Below are 17,784 nucleotides of genomic sequence, written 5' to 3' on the forward strand. Positions count from 1 at the left end.
AGTGCTCTCTGTGATATATGACAAAAATCCCAGAATCTTCACTCAGTCCCTAAATAACAGACAAAAGAAGATGAGCAAAATGCAGAGGGTTATTAATTTAGATATACCAGCTTGTTCTCCTTCTCTGCCTATCAGAAATTTCTACCCCAACAGAAAAGATTGAAGAATGTTTGTCTATATAGGATAGGATGTTGAACTCACTAGCAGGCATTGTCAGCTTTTACAAAGGAACTTCATATTCTTGCCTATGTTTTGGCAAATGGTTATAAGTATGAGAAGCAGGGCAAATTCTCAATATAAAGTGGCAATTAGCCCCAAAATATCATTCTACTCGTTCTTTCTGGCTTTTTTGCCTTTCTTGCCCAGAGTAATTTCTTCAAGATTTCCTGAAATGTGACCTTGATTGTAATCTTCCTAATTATAAACAAGAATCCCATTTCAAGGAATTCACGTCCTTGCTAGTGAAAAGCAAACAAGTTTGCTAACCAGCACGTGAGATGTGACTGTGCAGCACCCAGGACCTCATGTTGCATCTCTGGGTAACACAGCCTTGATTTTTCCACAATGGAAACACCAGCAATACTTACCATTCTGCTACATCCATCTGATACTGTATGCAGGGTTTGGATGTATGATCAATGTTACCTTTTGGATGTAAAGTAATTTCAGTTTTTCTCCAGACCTAGCAAAGCATTACTGTTCAGTCAGAACTACGAAAGCATTTCCCTGGAATAAGAAAATTATTTGCATTTTACAGCCTTTTGCAGAATTGCACAGAAGATTTACTAGGATACATCCCTTGAAGAGGCTGTAACCACTACAAAAAGTTATCTACCTCTCAATGCAAGTTTAATGCCTAAGGAGAAATATACAGATATGCCATGAGAGGTTGAACAGTAAAGAGAAAATATTACATAAACTCTGAGCACTCTCTTATCCAGGGATCTCAGAGTGCTTCGTAGCTCTTTATTTTGGAAACATTCTTGATTTATTAGTGATGAAAAGACATAAGGACACCTGCTTTGGACTGTATGTTACATAGTACAACACAATAGAAAAATTACATCTTGATCTCTCTGGTCCTAGGCTGAACTATATCATCTGCATCACTAACAAAGAATCTTTGATCTGGGACAGACTGTGTGGGAACCAGTTGGCAACTACAGTCCTGTAAAGGTTAAGCAGTTTTTTAAGGTAATATATAAAGTGATCACTACAATAGAATGACAGGGATTTTAATTAAAATAAGAGGATAAATACCAGGCAGAAAGACAACTGAATTCACTTCCGAATCTTGTGAGATGCTAAAGCCCCCAGCACTCCCACCATGAAAACAGCTTTGCCACATGGGCTCAATTAGAACATACAACACCCATGTATAACTCAACCTGTCCAAGAACCAGAATGTAGGTGCAAACTAAGAATACAGACAGCTTATCTTTTTAAGAGTGGACTACAACAGAGTGGCTCCTTGAGACTGAGAAAGAATTTGATTAGATTGTATAAACATGTTGAAGGATAAAAGATAAGGAAGATATTACTAGCAAAGAGGAATTCAGTGGTCAAGAATATCTTAATATGGCAGTAAGAGCTTTCTAAGTGTCAGAATGCTTCTTGACCAAATGCCTTACAGTTGGAGAAATGTGTAATTACTTTAAAAGGAGCTGTGTAATTTGGCAGTATGAAAGTATGAGTGCATCAAGTCAGAAGATCTTTTGCATGCTTGTGTTTCCAGGTATGCTTACAAGCAGGTAAGAGATTAGGCTTTTTTAGCAGATTACTGCCATCTTCTGAAATAACTTCATCACCCGCTCTGTTCATTCTACTACAGGCTTGTATGGTTGAGGAACAGGAGACTTGCACTTTCTGCCTGTAGAAACGATGTGAGAAGATGTGGAGGAGAATGGGAATAGTTAAATATGGTTCATAGCACTGGGACCATGAATAGGCCAGATTACAATCTGTTCCTTGAAAATCGGTGTCATTGAAAGATTTACATGTCTGAATAAAGTTGCACGCACTCACTTTTAACCCTTAACCTCAAAATTTCCTTGTGAATTCTAATTTCCAATTAATCACCAAAACTAATCATGGAGATCAGGAAACAGTCACACAAATAATCCTTAAAGTCCATGACCATCATTGTTGGTATTACTGGATTCTCCATTCTGATGTGATGCTGTTGCCACCACCAGAGATGAAATGCAAAATTACTGATATTTACATACCGACTGTTAACCGTATTTCTTCTTCCTGGTTGGCCAAGCCATCATAGTAATACAGATCAAATCTCCGTTCTGTTTTCCAGTCACCCAGTAAATCCCTTTCCAAACAAAAAAGCACACTGAAGTGGCTTTCACTGCATACCAACCAAATCGGGTACTTTGGGGTCTTCAAGTAACAACCAACCTAAAAGAAAGATACAAAAGATTAGAACATCATGGGGGGTAGTGGGAGAAATGATTCATTGTGGAAAACATGAGATGTGTAAGATCACTTTTTTATTATAGTCTACAAACATTAATGAAGGCTTATTGTATATTGCTGATGAAGCAGACCAGGATATCTCTGGTGAATCATGGAATATATAAAGCAAGTATCTGGCCTTGTGTTATAGGCAGGCAATGAAATCCAGCTGTAGTATCCTTACAGCAAAAAGACCATATCCCAGATGATCAGAACCAAAAGAAACCCTCTCCTCTCCAATAGCCATAAAAACACAGTGAGTTTAGGTCAGGAATACTTCATGAGATCAATAGAAGACCATGCTCTCATAGAACAGTAGCTGGAAGCCAGGCAAGATCATAGATCTCAGATGACATGAGACACCCCATGTGGGTAACTAATTTGAGCCTAAAATCTTTTATTGGATTATAAATTTGAAATATCTTAAATATTCTGTGTGAAACTGCATATAAATTATTTTCATACTCATTACTGATTTGAAGTATTATTCTTAAATCTACCAGCTATTTAAAATGTGGGCTACTACAGCTTTTCTTTGAATTTTTGAGTAATTGCTTTTATCTATATATGTACCCATTTAACAGGTCAATCAGTTTTTTCTGCTGCTTCACCCCATCGTCTTTAAGGATCTTTAACAATTAAAAGATTGAGGCTAGTTTTATGAATATTTAGGTTCATATCTATTATTTAACACGGAATTTAAGTATTGAGGAAGAAATATATGTACTTTAATACGATGGGAATTGTATCTACGGTTTTGAAACTTAATATATGCTGATATAAAATGAGTCATGGAAGTTTCTCACATTCCCTGAGGTCAGTGAGTATCTTGTAGTATTTTTATTCACCTCGCACTGATTTGTTCTGACACAGACACCATCATCCTACAGCACGCTGCTGTTTTAGAGCAGCAGTATCAGTCACGGATTTTAACCTCTTCAGTAGTAAATAATAGAATAAAAATAGTGATTAGATTGCTTAATGAAACAAAGAAAACTTATTTAATCCAGCCGGGATTATAATATTTAGCTACAACAGATATACGTTATTAGCTACATTCCTATCAGTGAAAGCTGTATTCAAGGTTCAAAATAATACTGGTTTCCCCCCGGCCCTGCCCTTGAATTGTTCAGTTTTGTATCTTGGATAAATTGCTCAGGAAAACTAAAATCCAAAATAAAACGTTTTGCTTTAGGTGTAGTGTTTCTGACTACAGCTCTGCTTATTATTCTTATAGTAGACAGAATCACGACTGTGCAAAATGTTGTGTATAACCATCTTTATTTTATCCCCAAGTTTATGTAGCCTTTGCTTAACAAATGTCGCACTGCTGGTATGCTACCAATCTGCAAAAGAAGGAAAGGCAGCCAAATGTGCAAATATGCAAATACATGTGCACAGAAATATAAGACCAGTTTCTGTCTCCATAATACAGACACAAGGATCAGATAAACTGTGCTAGTTCAGAGGTTCAGGAAGTTTTGAAGAGGTGTGCATAGCTATATGGAAAGTGATAAAGGAAATCTATATGTACGGATACAAGAAATTCTACAGAAATCATCTCTGATTATTGCTACCTTTACCACTACAGGATTTACATCACGCTTCAGCATAAGCAGTGGGTGCTAGTGGAAACTGGAAGGCTTTTAACAGAAAAATCCTCGTATGTGTTTTCTAGATATAGAGTCGTAAATACAGCTTCTACAGTACAGCCCTCAATTCTTCATCCTGGGCACACATGTGCAAAAGTCATCCAAACTACTGCTAAAATTCAGAAGTCAACATATATACTGTTCTTATTAAAAGCCTAAACAGTAATTTAAGTGGTAAGAAATGTGTGGATTTTTTATTACTGAGATTTAGAATTTATACCTGAAGTGTTCTATGAGTACAAAATCAACTATCTTCCTCAATGAGAACTTCTTTTGATGTTAAATAACAAGTCTCTAGCTAATTAAGTAACTGTTCCCTGACTCATTACTTCGCTAATTTCTATTTTAAACAGCCTTTTGTACAACAGTTTTGTTCTTTACATAAATTCTTGGCTGAAAAGTACAGAATTTTTTTACAAACTTAAAAAAATACTCATAACAAGAGTTATCAAGAAGGGAAACACGCAGATGCAACAAAAGATGGCAAATTGGAGGAATGCGGATGAAAAGATTCAGTCTCACAAACATGCATATTTTAGTATGCAGATAAATCAAAGCCAAAAAGGAACAGCCAGTCTTCTCCTAAAAATGTGTTCTTCCTACACGTCTGCTAACGTAACTTCCAAGCTTCATCAAACAAAATCTGACAAAACAAGATTAGAGAGATACAGAACTGTTTCAAAGCACAGATCCATTCCAGTTCTTACTCACATGAACAGTCCTACTGAAGTCAGGACAAACTGTTCAGATGAGTAAAGTCTGTAGGAACACTTTCCAAATATGTAGAGCTTTCAATTACAGTGCTTGCAGAAGACGGCAACGGCATGAACTTTAAGACAGTAAGGGGAGTATAAAAACATTGCAGCTCAAATTCTCATCTCCCATGAAAAGGGAGAAGTCTTCATTTCAGTTACACCAACTCTACTAGTTGAGGAGCAGCTGATGCCTTTGACATCAAGTTGTGTTCCAGCGGTCGGCTGATCACTGCAGGTTTGCTTCTCCCAAAACCACTGAGCACTTTGTCCCACCGTCACTCACCTTCCAGGGGCTTCTGGCTCTTCAGATACCTCAGGTTACTCCTACACTCCAGCTTTAAGGTAAAGCTGCGTGCAATGTATTTTATCCATAAGGCTAAAATTCCTTCATATCCTGAGACATGTTACTTCTTCTAGACTTCTTGTAAGGAACTTCCCTCTCCCACAGCATTCCCCAAAGCATGTCTTGATTTTTTTCTAGAAATTATAATATGGAACCATGCTACTGGCAAAGTAAGGACAATCCTCCATGTGAGGACACTTTCCCCACTTCTTCAATTGTTGAGATGACTAAAAGTATGCCCTCATTTAACTGGTCCAGCTGGTGAGTGGTGAGTGCTTCTTCAGTTGCTTGGCCTGGTTGGGTGGTGGAAGTGATCCTGGAATATACAGGACCTTGAAGCAGGAGAGGGAAGAACAAGCATGAACACCCAATGTTCTGACTCTTCAGGAAACCCTTCAAACTCAGAGTGTGACTCATCCAAAAACTGCTTAGCAGAGAATGGGGCCTTTCTTTCCAGCCGCTGTACACTGCTCTATGTAATGCTGGCTCTGACTTCCAAAGGTAAATCAGGGATATGTGGCTTGAATTTATTTATTAAACATCATTATTATTGCTAATGGCTTTTGCAGTATCATAATGCATGAAAAAGTAATAATGAAATACTATTAAAGTATTTGTTTTAAAACATGCTCATCAATCTTTTTCAGGAAAAAAAAAAAGAGGGGGAATGAATTAGGTGTCTTCTCATACGGCATGTTTTCAATTCCTATGGAGACTTCACTAACCTTAATCTTCTCCCTTACAAATCCCTTAAGAATGCTCATAAATTTCAGGGACACAATTCTCATCTTTGGCAAATGTCAACTTTTCAAAGGCAAGCACCTTCAAAGGGCTCACTTTCAACACCACGGGTGGTCTTTTTCCACATATGACTTCAATGTGTATTCACACAATGCTGAAATTAAATCTACAGACAAATATTTATTACTGGAGAATTATTCCAATATATCTGCCAGAATGAGTGTATGGTACTTCACCATTCCGATTTTATTTGCTCATTCACAAGGCCATCTTTCACTGTGTGTATACCAAAAGAAACAAACAAGGAATATAACCTAGATCCTGTGTTGCTTGGACTCCATCACACAATTTTCTTTGAATTGAAATGAGCATTATGTTACCATTCCTATACAGTGGCTATGATTTGAAGATGAAGACATAATATTAAAACCAAGGGGGATCATTGGCTGTGTCTCATGTGATGGCATTTTTCTCCAGGAGTTTTGTTATCATTTAACATAATTTCAGTTCCTTGCTTGTTGGACTTGATTTTTTTTTAAATTAAAATTATATTCAGTCATTTCTTGCTTTATGTTTGTTTGCCTGAGTACAACTGTTGTAGATGCTTATTTTCCAAAGTAATCATATGGTGCAGTACTGAGACCCACGTGATTCCACAAAGGTCTGGGTTCTGTCAAATTGAATAATTTCTAGTTGTACTGAATCCAATAGGACTGATAGACAAAATGATAATTACACAAAGCTTTCACAGTTACAGGCCATGTTTTTTTCTGTCAATGTTTTCTCCCTGCAATTGCAATGACCTTTACTGAATTAATATTAAAGAGTATTAAGATTGATGTATCAATGGTGTAAAAACAGATACCCGTGCAATAGCCCTTGGGTGATCAAGAACGCCACTGTCTCAGTGCACCTATTCCACCAGCATTATTAAAACACCAGGTAAGCCACATTGCCATAATATTTGCATATAGTTAAGGTATACAGTGGGGGTAAGCTTACTACCACTGATATGTACATGATATCAATCAGAGTAAGAATAATAAAATTAATGTTCACAAGATCTGACATTCAGATTATGCACAATTTAATGACAACACCAGGTTAGGCAGAAATTGAAGAGTTTTTAGCCAGATATTTATAAATTGTAGTAGAAAACACTACTGCTACGTGGGAGCCCTAGATAATTTCTCTGCAGCCTTGAATTTTTTTTGTTGTAGAAAAGGAAATCTTAATGAAGAAGAATAGAAAGAGATGTGTGTTCGAGCCCAGGACTACCAAACCAAAGAAAAGACTCCTGGAAAGCACCAGCTTTTGACTGAAGTTCTCTTATACTGCTACAACATAAAAGACAGCAGTCATAGCAAGGCAAATAGACCTCAGGGTGCCAGGTAGCCTCAGGATCTTTTCTTTATCCTTATTCCGTTCTGCTGCTTTTCTGGTATGTCCCATCAAGTGAAGAAATGTTGAGGGAGATTCATACCCTCACACTGACCTCAGCACTTTGCCATTTCCTCAATACATGTGAAGGAGTTTATAATTCATCTCAGTAAGTTACTTTGGTGCAATGACAAAGCTAGGTCAAGATTCAGTCCACTTAATTCTTCAGAATCTATTTCTAGGACCTCTGACTTAGATTGGCCCCTAGGCTTTGGCTGTCTGCAAAATCAAACCAGGAACAGATGGGTATTGTCAGATATTTAGACCCTCCTCTTCACCAGCTATAAAAGGAGACAGCTGGACTCTTACCTGAAGCATTTTTTTCAGCCCATTAAAGGACCTAAAGTTAGATGGAATAAATCCAGAACCAAGTGCAGGTGTTTATAATCTAGAGGGGCATGTGGAAAATATTTGACTTATCACTTTTGCTTTGTCCATTTGCAAAGCATGCAGAACTTTTTTAAACATAGACTCATAGAGTGGTTTGAGTTGGAAGAGACCTTAAAGACCATCTGGTTCCAATTCCCCTGCCATGGGCAGGGACACCTCCCACCAGCCCAGGCTGCTCAAAGCCCCATCCAACCGGGCCTTGGGCACTGCCAGGGAGGAGGCATCCACAGCTTCTCTTGGCAACCTGGGCCAGAGTCTCATCAGCCTTACAGTAAAGAATTTCTCCCTAATATCTAACATAAATCTACCCTCTTTCAGTTTAAAACCGTTATGCCTTGGCCTATCACTACACTCCCTGATAAATAGTCCCTCCCCATCTTTCCTGTAGGCCCCCTTTAAGTACTGTAAGGCCACTATAAGATCTTCTTGGAGCCTTCTCAGGTTGACACCACCAACTCTGTCAGCCTGGCCTCACAGGGGAAGTGACCCAGCCCCCTGATCATCTTCAGGGCCTGAGGGGTTTGTTATTCTTATTGTCTTAAATAAAAACTCAGTGAATCTATTTAATTCGGAGAACGTGGACAAGAAATAAATGCCAATATCCCAGCAACAGTGACTGGCCTCTGGGAAAACAACTGTCCATGGATAAGCAGGAGGACAATTTCAGTTGCAAGCTAGAGAGGGAGATGCAAAAACAAGGAATGAAGAACAGACATTTTAAATGGCCAATGCTTTGTCAGCCTTGTTTCAGTCAAATGTGTATCTATCACATGTTTTTGCCCAGAGTGGCACTCAGAAATATCTTACTTAAATAGCAGGGTCCCTTGCCAAATGCATCTATGCAGCACAATATCTACCGCATACCCATTACCGAAGTGGAAAATTAAAACCAACCATCAGTTTCCATTTTGCACATGCAGATTTTTGTTGTTGTTTTCTTAAACGAGATGGTCAAAACCCTCTTTCTAAACCTCTCCCCCCGCCACAACCCCACCAGTGACCTGGCTTGAATCCAGTCCAACTGACTGAGAAAGGTGCCTGTTTAGCAGACATATTTCCCAGTGAAGAAGGTTATAGGAAGGACGTTCCACGGGGCAAATAAACAGGTGAGGTGCCAGAAGACAGAGCATGTGTGCTGAATTTAATAATTCAAGTAAGTCTTGCTATAGCACAGAGTGTGCTGGTTTCATCAAAAGGACCAAAGATAATATTTCCCATCTGTGGAATTTTAATGAATAAATTCTGTTTATTTATGTTTCTCACTCTCTTTTTGAAAAGGAAAATGAGCATAACTTCTTTGTCAATGCCATGTTCTTTCTTCATTTGCAGAAATGTAAAAACTAAAAAGCATCAGTCTCATGGAATGCTGACAGCTGAGGCGGAGACTTGGACATTGTAAAGAATCAGAGTAGGGTAAGTTTGGAAGATTAGATGACAGGAGCTTTAACTTCATAGCAAAACAGGTTAAAAGCAGGAAAGAATCAGCGAAGACAAAGAAGAATCAGAGTCAAGGTTCAAAAGACACAAGTAACCTTGCATACTTCCATTACTTCACGTACAACAGCACATACCTGAAGTGGTTTCAAAAAGCATTTCAGAAGGATGGCTGAATTCATCATCCAATATCACACTAACTTTAGAACGAGAGATTCAGAAGGCCTGTTCTCCCACTTCAGCCACTACCTTACTGGATAACTTCTTGGGATCAGCACTTTGACCTTTGTTTATCTGTTATCCCCCCCTGTAAAACTGTAACGAAATTTGCCTCTTTTGTGAAGCACAGACCTATTCACAGGAAAAGAGACATAAATGCTAGATATTATTATTGTTATTTTTATTATTATTTTCATTAATTATAGTCGTGATAACACTAGTATCTTAAATTCTGCGGATGAGAATGCAGATTATTTTTCTCTTTAGTCACTATTAGTCTCTTAGACGATCTGGTATAAATATAAGGAGCCTCTGTTTCCATCTGTTTCTACTTTTAACATCACAATAAGTTTTGAAAAGAGCATTTCATCATTCAGTGTCTTTTCACCTGTAACTTTAATGCAGCATTCAGGCCAAAGACTGACCCAAAGGCAGGGACTTTCTCAATCATGACTCCTATAACTGGCCCTGCCCACTTCTGTGCCTCACCCCCTACTCTGAGGTCTTGTTCCTGCTGCAGAAACAACTCAGCTTCCCTGAGAATACGGCTGAACTGCTGCTTGCTGCAGCCCAGCGAACAGAGGAAAACCTGCACCAGTTTTATGTGAGCTGACCGGCTTTTGGAACTGTTTCTGTTGCTTTAAGAGCCCTAATGAAATCCTGGAAACCTAAAATCTTAATTTAAGTGTCTTAGTTAAATGTGTAAGATCAGGTAGAATTAATATAGCTTAAATATGGACTTAGCACAAAGGAAAGAAATCCAAAGATGTGTAACTTGCCTACCAAAAAGTAACAGAACTGGACAGCTAGCTTTTTTGTATTAAAACATGGAATCTCACTATGAAACTAAATGTTTGCATATGAACTAGATTGAATGAATCCATCTGTCATGGTGAAAAAATTTGCAACAAGTAATTACATTATCAAAAAATAAACTGAGTATGGTGATTATGTTAGGAATAAGAGTAATGATTAGACATTAACAATTCCAGACAAATTACATGAAGTACACACTTTTCCAATCAGCAAAGATAACACATTTGGCATGATCCATTGAAAGGCATTACTGGATTGGCAACAGAGGGATTCTTCAGGCAATCACTGGGGAAAAAGGGACTGATCATTTTGTTTTGATTTGCTACTGTTGAATTTTGACAGAAGGATTAATTCAGTTCTCATGCCCTCGTGATATTTTCAGCTCAGAGGACATGCCAAGAAAATTGTGGATTATACACAAATACTCCACATTTAGACACTGGTATAGAAATGTTTCCCTATGTGGTTTTACAGCATCTAGTTGGGAATCTTGAATATCTTTTCCTAAATGCATTGGTTAAGTTGGAAGAAGTCTAGGGCAATAAAAATAAGCTTTGGACAGGATGTACTGATGAAAAAGGGAGGAACTGTTACATCAGCTTGCAAATGTCTAGCGGATGGGGATGAATTGTTTAGGGGGCACACTGGATTAGAAGAAAGAATGATAATCAGAGGAAATTAAGCAAATGAACAGTCAGATTTAATATTAGTACATCCAAAGCACAAGCTGTGTAGTAGATACTAAAATCTTCACATTTGCAGGTACCTACAATTCTGTGTTTGCCCTTCCTCATATTTTAAAATAGAGATGTGAGAAAAAAGGTAAATCACAGTTAGATGCACTACAATCGAACATTAAATGGCCATCTAAACAAAAAGGCAGGAACTTCATGGATACAGATTTTTAAAAGAAAGCCTACTATATAAAAGGACATAAAAATATCCTGATTTTTCCCCTGAGAGGTTGGCTGGATATGACCTAAAGGGAGTTTTCCAACTCTAACATCTATGATTCACCATATATCACGCTCAGGATTTTCTTACTCCTGGAAATAGTAAAAAAAAACTCAACGAAAAATGACTGTCCTTTTCCATTACTGGTTTCAGTTACCATCCTCACAGCCACAATGTAATTGGATGCACTTACCGAAACACCGAGAGGAAGAAAAGAGTCAGTTTGAAAGACTTAGAGGTAAATGCTATTCTCAGTTCCACTACTGCAAACCAGCGGTGACATTTATTTTTTCCTAAATTGTTCTAAACTTATATCTTTGTAACAGAAAGCAGAATCCGCTCCCCCTGGAGACTCCCCAGACTTGAGGCCAAAGTCCACCAGAAGCTGATTTTTGTCCTAGTCCTCAGGTAGGCATTGCTGAGACGTAGGAACTGAAATGCAGAGCACTCGCAGATGTTCTTAATAAAAAGCAAGACAGTTTGCATCAGACGCCTAACTAGCGTAGACTGAAATAAAAGGAAACTACGTCTTCTACTGGCATTACTGTAACTGATTGACAGTCTCTGGCTTGGACAAAAGATCAGCTCCCATGCAAGAGCACAGTAGTAGAATCAGACCCCCTCCACCACATAATTTGCAGAATAAGTGGAAGATGGCGTCTGATTCTCTGGGTAACTTTTTATTTTGTTTTCAGAGGGCAGATGAGAAAAAAAATAGCTCTTACCTGCACTGACCTCACTTACCATTTTGCTACTCAGAACTCATTTTCCTCAGTAGAGAATGGAAAAAATGCTACAGTGGTGCATAACCATTTTTTGAGGTTTTAAGTGTTACATTTTTATAGAAAAGGACAAGGAGCTTGAACTAGACACAGAAGCTAATTTATTTTTATCTAGTTCGTTCTGAGTTAATCTGATTTGGATACACTGATATGCTGTCTTGACTGAATTTAAGCTTTATTATAATCTTGCAAATAATGTAAAGCATCGTGTTAATTAAAAATAACACAAACTCTAATTTGCCAGTAGTAGGAAAATGTGACTGACTTCAGACATATGAGAAACAGTTAAAATCAAGCTTTGTTTCCAGTCACACATTTATATTAGATCAGTACAAACAAATTCTTTGCTGATCACTTTCAAATATTTGTAGAGGCACTGACTGCAAATCTAGATGGGACCATTACAGTTATCTAACCCAGCATCTAACACAAGCCAGAGAATTTCAGATAATATTGAATCAAACACAAGATTGTCTGCTTAAGATAGAACATGTCTTTAGGAAAGATGTCCATTTTGATGACAATGTCTGTTGATGGAGAACCACAAAATCCTTATACAAGTTTTTCCAGAGGTAAATTAATGGCTGTCACTTCTTTGATGTCTCTGAGTGACCAACTGATTCAAGGCCGTAATTTCTTCACTGTTACATTCACTCCAAGCCATTTTAAATGTAATTGATTTTTAATTAAAATCAGAAGAATGGAAAGCATACCTGACAAACATCGTAGTGCTCGAAGAGAGACAGCAAACCAATGTCACTGCGGCTTGTGACACCTTTCAAAATGGTGATATTTCCATTTCCAGAGTCCAGCTCTATCACATTGTTGAAAACATTGGACACAGCTTTACCAGTCAAAAGTAAGTTCACCAATTCCTGTTTGTGACACGTTAACAAACAAACAAAGAGCAAAAAGCAGTGGTTAGACATCTTGTCTCTTCCAGACATCAGTACAAGACTGATGCAGGATTGATCAAGTTATACATGTACCAGACCCTTAATTTATATGGTGGCTTTAAGTTTAGGGGTAGAATTAGCATTGCTTATAGTTTTTTTCCAGTATTTTAAGGAAAGTCTACTCCTAAAGTAAAATGAGGAAATATTAATGGAGTTTTCAATGTTCATCTTTCCAGAGGCAAACTGCCGATCATCAATTTACTCTTAAATTCAACTTTCAACCTTCTCATATTAATGTTGGGTTTTTTAATAAAAAAAAATAAAACATTTTAGTGTCCCTTCTTCTCTGCAATGAATGCTAGAGCATGAATGATATAAATTAAAAGCCCATAATGTACTATCTGATATTTCTGCAAGTGTTTATTGATGTATTTTGTATGTTGGACAAGATTTGTTACAAGATTTTTTCTCACTGATTATTTCTGGATGAACTTAAGTCTCATTCAGTAAGACATCCACTCATATGGCTTCACATCTGGTCCATATATTTAATATACTCATACTTACTATAGCAGATTGGTGATGATTTCCTTTCCAACTGAAGTACAGGTGTGTGAGAGGCTAAATACATGTGAGAAGGTGGGTGTGTGTGCATGCAAGTGCGCATAAAGGAACAGAGACACCAGACATTTTGCTTAGCAGAAGATCCCACAAGGGCCAGCTAGGATGTAACAGCACATAACAATATCTAGCAGCAGACTGTGGTACAGCAATGAACCAGCTAACTATTAATAAATAACATATGTCAAGAAACATGAGGGAAAATAATAAGAAGAAAGTTTCCAGAAAAAATAGTCAAAATTACCATGCTCAGAGACATGAATAACACTGGTATTGCCAGTTTGGACTTGATGTATGATTTTAAAAATGCTGCATATATTTATAGCCCCATGTTTCTCCTGAAGGACTCCCTAAAGTTTATAGGTTTTTAGTGATGTTTTTAGGACTTCTAATCCACCAGTAATGTTCCACCACATTCCTGAGGGATCACCACATAACCACAGTATAAAAGTCCTCTAGCAACAGTGCAAGAGAAGAACATGAAGCTTGTCTTTTGCAGCCAAAATGGCAGTACATTTAATAGCTGGGGACCATATTCAGACCATACAACTGCCCATGTCTAGCTTTGAGGGAATCCATGGCCCAAAAATTTGGGATCTATGTTCTAGCTACGTGTCCAAAGCAAAGCGTTTCTAACTGAGTGGAAGCACCTGCAGGCCTAGAGCCAGTGGGAGACATTTGGTACAGGGCTCTAGCTGGAATTTAGACTACATAAAGTCATGGTCCTAAATGTCAGACACCAATTCAGACAGCTTATTTTCAAGTACCACGTGTCTTTGAAACACATAGTGAAGGTGCTTGGCATTATGGGGAAAAAGGAAAACAATAAAGAACTTAAAATAAGAAATGCCACCTCTTTCCAGAGGTTGATTCACAGCTCTGCATGCAGAGGTGTATGACATCCCCAAGACTTAACTTACCTGAGTGCAATAGCCATGGCTGCCAATCAGTCGGTTTGTAAGCACATCAAAATCATTGCGCACCCTGAAAAAGAGTGGAGAATATAACTAAATTTCAATACAATTTATTCTTTTCATTAGACTTGTCTCTAAATAGGAAAGAAAACCCCAAACTGTTTCCCAACCATAAATATAGCTCTACATTTTGGAAACCTTTCAAGGTGATTTTTTACATGGCTGAAAAAAAGTGTGTAAATGAACTAAACCTGCGGCAAGCACAAGTTGGTTAGAGCTAGACTAAAGAAAACAGCCGTAGAGAAGAAAAGAAGCCATTATCACAAAGAATAGTTAGAACTTTAGAAATTAGCACTATTGGCCTACTTGTTTTACAGAATTACAGAATCACTGAAAGTCTGAGGTTAGAAAGGACCTTTGGAGGTCATTTTGTTCAACCCCCTCTGTTCAAACAGAGCCCCCTAAAGCCAGTTGCCCCAGACCATGATGGTTTTTTTTAATATCTCTAAGGAGGTAGACTTCACAACCTATCTGGGAAACCTATTTCTGTACTCATAAGATGTTCTCACAAATACAGGTATTTGTTATTCTTATCATCAGTACTTGGAATATACCTGCAAACTGAAAATTATATAATCCATACACTATATTTACCATGAAAAGAAGAAGAAGAAAAATAAGACTCTAGTTCTTTTTCTAATACTGCTGTGTGGTCCCTTCTATTTTATGACATCAAAGTGAAAAGTCTGTGAAACTGCATTATTGATAATTATGGAGTAGTATCTCCCCAAACGAAGTTCCCTCTCCCATAACTCCTGGAATTATTAAATTAGTGATTGGTTGATGGCCTAAAAAATAAAGTTTGTAACTGTGACCATTTTTATCCTGCAGAAATAAAGTAACTGCAAACATTATTTTATACATAAATAAATGTCTAATCTAGTTTTGAAAAAAACCAGCATACTATATTGTGGGATAGCTACGGTAATAAACTCCACAAATTAATTCTATGGTTCATAAAAAAGCTATTTCCCTTCAGTATAAAATACGTCAATCTCAATTGTTTTCTCTACTTCCTAATTTTGGTATTGTTACAAAGGTAGAGAGAATGCCTGAGTGATCATCAATTAAAACTGAGTTATTCCTCATACATCTGGCCTTCTCACTCTCACTGGACTTGTAAGGACTTCTACGCACCCAAATATTCATTTTTTCCTTGCAATTAACATAATTACAAAAAAAAATGAAAATACTTTCTTTGTTATAAAGTAAGAGTTGAATTATGAGGATAGAGTAGAGCTAGCTAGTAATTTCCCTTCAACATTTCTCTATACGTTCTGTTAAAAAACTGATTTCTTAAGTAAAATGCTTGGACATTCCCTGTCTTCATCCCAAACTTTACATAATTATTTTCTCATGGGGTTTCTTTGAATGCCAAAATCAGAACGTAATAGATATAAGATTTTCAGCGCTAATGAGGCTTAACATCATCCAAATCAACTCATAGCCATTGAATGACAATTCCCTTTTTAAAAAATGCATTTTAAAGATAATTTACAAGTTAGTCTCATTCATAACAAAGTGCCACAATAACATCTCTTGCGAGTGTGAAATCAAAGACAAGACCACGGAAAGTGTGCCTGTGATAGGGAAAATGCTCTCATGCGACATTGCAAGGAATGGATGAGGCGATAACAATCTTTGGATTTCAGCCATTTTTTAGTTTTAGAAACAGTTTCATCTTGAAAACGCCGTAGCCTTGTTTGAAACGGGTAGACTATACAATATGCGTCAGTTAGGGACGATGGGACATATGACAAAGACAATAGGAGGAAGTTCTAATTTCATCTGTAGGTACAAACAATATGGGAGTTGAGAGGTGTATCTCAGATCTTCAAGAAGAAGAACATCTGCCTTTCAAATCATCTCTGCTAATGAGGAAAAAAAACATCAGGCTTATAGCTACGAGATTTGCACCTACTCTAAATGGTTTTAAGATTATTATTCATACCTACCAGCTTCTGTGCAGGTGTATTTATTGTGTTATAACAAAAGGCACCAGCTTTTAAGTGCAAGTTCACTTCATGCTTTGTGAAAATATCAGGTAATGATAACAGTGTGTTTTGTTACTGCCGGGCTGTGAAGACATTCATTGATGACAGGCAAATCTGAAACATTTGTTCCTTCTGGTGTCTTGTCTATCAGATGTCAAAACAGACTTCATGAAAAAAATCATTACTACCGATACTATTTTGTCCCTGCATGGAATTTTCCATTTATAATTTTTATATCACTTTAAACCAAAAAGCCTCATTAATTTTAAGCCAGGAGACTTTTAATTATCCCAGTCATCATCAGACAATGAGTTAAAGGCTTGGCTCTACTGAATCTCTCCTCCTTAATTTACAGCCCAATGCTCTGCATGCTGCTTTGACAGAAGCCCAGGTCAGTAAAAAGACACTACCAAAGAGCACAGTGTTAATGTTCATACTGTATTATCAGTATTTCCCAGTGTCACGGTAGTACATAATTCTAACTGGAGAGTGAGCTAGGAGTATGCTGACTGCTGGTGCAGAACGGTGGTGTTTGCCTTACCTGATAATACTGTAAAGTTTGTGGAAAATATTCAATCAAAGAGCAAGATACTGATTTTTAGAAGACAAAAAATTAAAATTAAGCATGTATTCAAATATGTTGAAGTGCAGTGTCCAGCAGAAATAATTTCCTGAGTTGATACATAGTCAAAAAGTTGTCAGTGTGAACTGCTAAATTTCAGATCACTCTGTAAGATCTCCCAGCTGGGTTTTTATTTTCAGTTGTGCTGTGTGTGAAGTAAATTACATCTTACGTCTGTACTGAAACCAGGGAGGAGAGAGTTTGAATCCTCTACGGAGCGAGTGAAGCTGTGGCTTCTGCTATGGCAGAAGCAGCCTGATGAGAAGAAAGATAGGCAGCAGCAAATACACTCAGAACAACAGACTGCCTAATGCGTCATTTCAACTTTTGCTGTATTTCAGTATTTGTCCTGACACCTCTGATTCACTGAATTCTCCATTCAGCAGTGCTGGATTTGCTTAGTCCAGCTTTTTTGCTGTCTTGACAAAATGTGGATGTATTTTTATATGCTCACAAAACCTAAATAACACGTCTACATCCTTTACTAAATTTGTACTAATCTTAAACTTTTTTCTCACATTATTATCACATAAAATGGATACGATTATGTGGCAAAACCAAAAGATGTGTAAGGTGGCTTCAGAGTGAGTATCTACTTTATAGCAACTGGAGAAATCTCGTCATGACAGAAATCAACAAAATACATCTGGTGTGAATTATACATATTTTTTCATGTTTTCATGCT

At 37.4% G+C, this 17,784-nt stretch overlaps 1 protein-coding gene across 1 annotated transcript in view; it reads right to left on the reverse strand.

Annotated features, from left to right (window-relative positions):
- Positions 1–17,784, reverse strand: part of FAM188B (family with sequence similarity 188, member B) — a gene marked incomplete at its 5' end in the record, with an annotated part of 44,920 nt that overhangs the window by 6,187 nt on the left and 20,949 nt on the right. The window contains 3 exons of the mRNA XM_010185925.1: positions 2,229–2,409; positions 12,706–12,867; positions 14,430–14,493. Of these exons, the coding sequence (XP_010184227.1) occupies positions 2,229–2,409; positions 12,706–12,867; positions 14,430–14,493 (407 nt within the window). The remainder of the gene's footprint in view (positions 1–2,228; positions 2,410–12,705; positions 12,868–14,429; positions 14,494–17,784) is intronic.

Source organism: Mesitornis unicolor, unplaced genomic scaffold, assembly GCF_000695765.1.
Source record: "Mesitornis unicolor isolate BGI_N332 unplaced genomic scaffold, ASM69576v1 scaffold14686, whole genome shotgun sequence".
Classification (NCBI taxonomy): Eukaryota; Metazoa; Chordata; class Aves; order Mesitornithiformes; family Mesitornithidae; genus Mesitornis; species Mesitornis unicolor.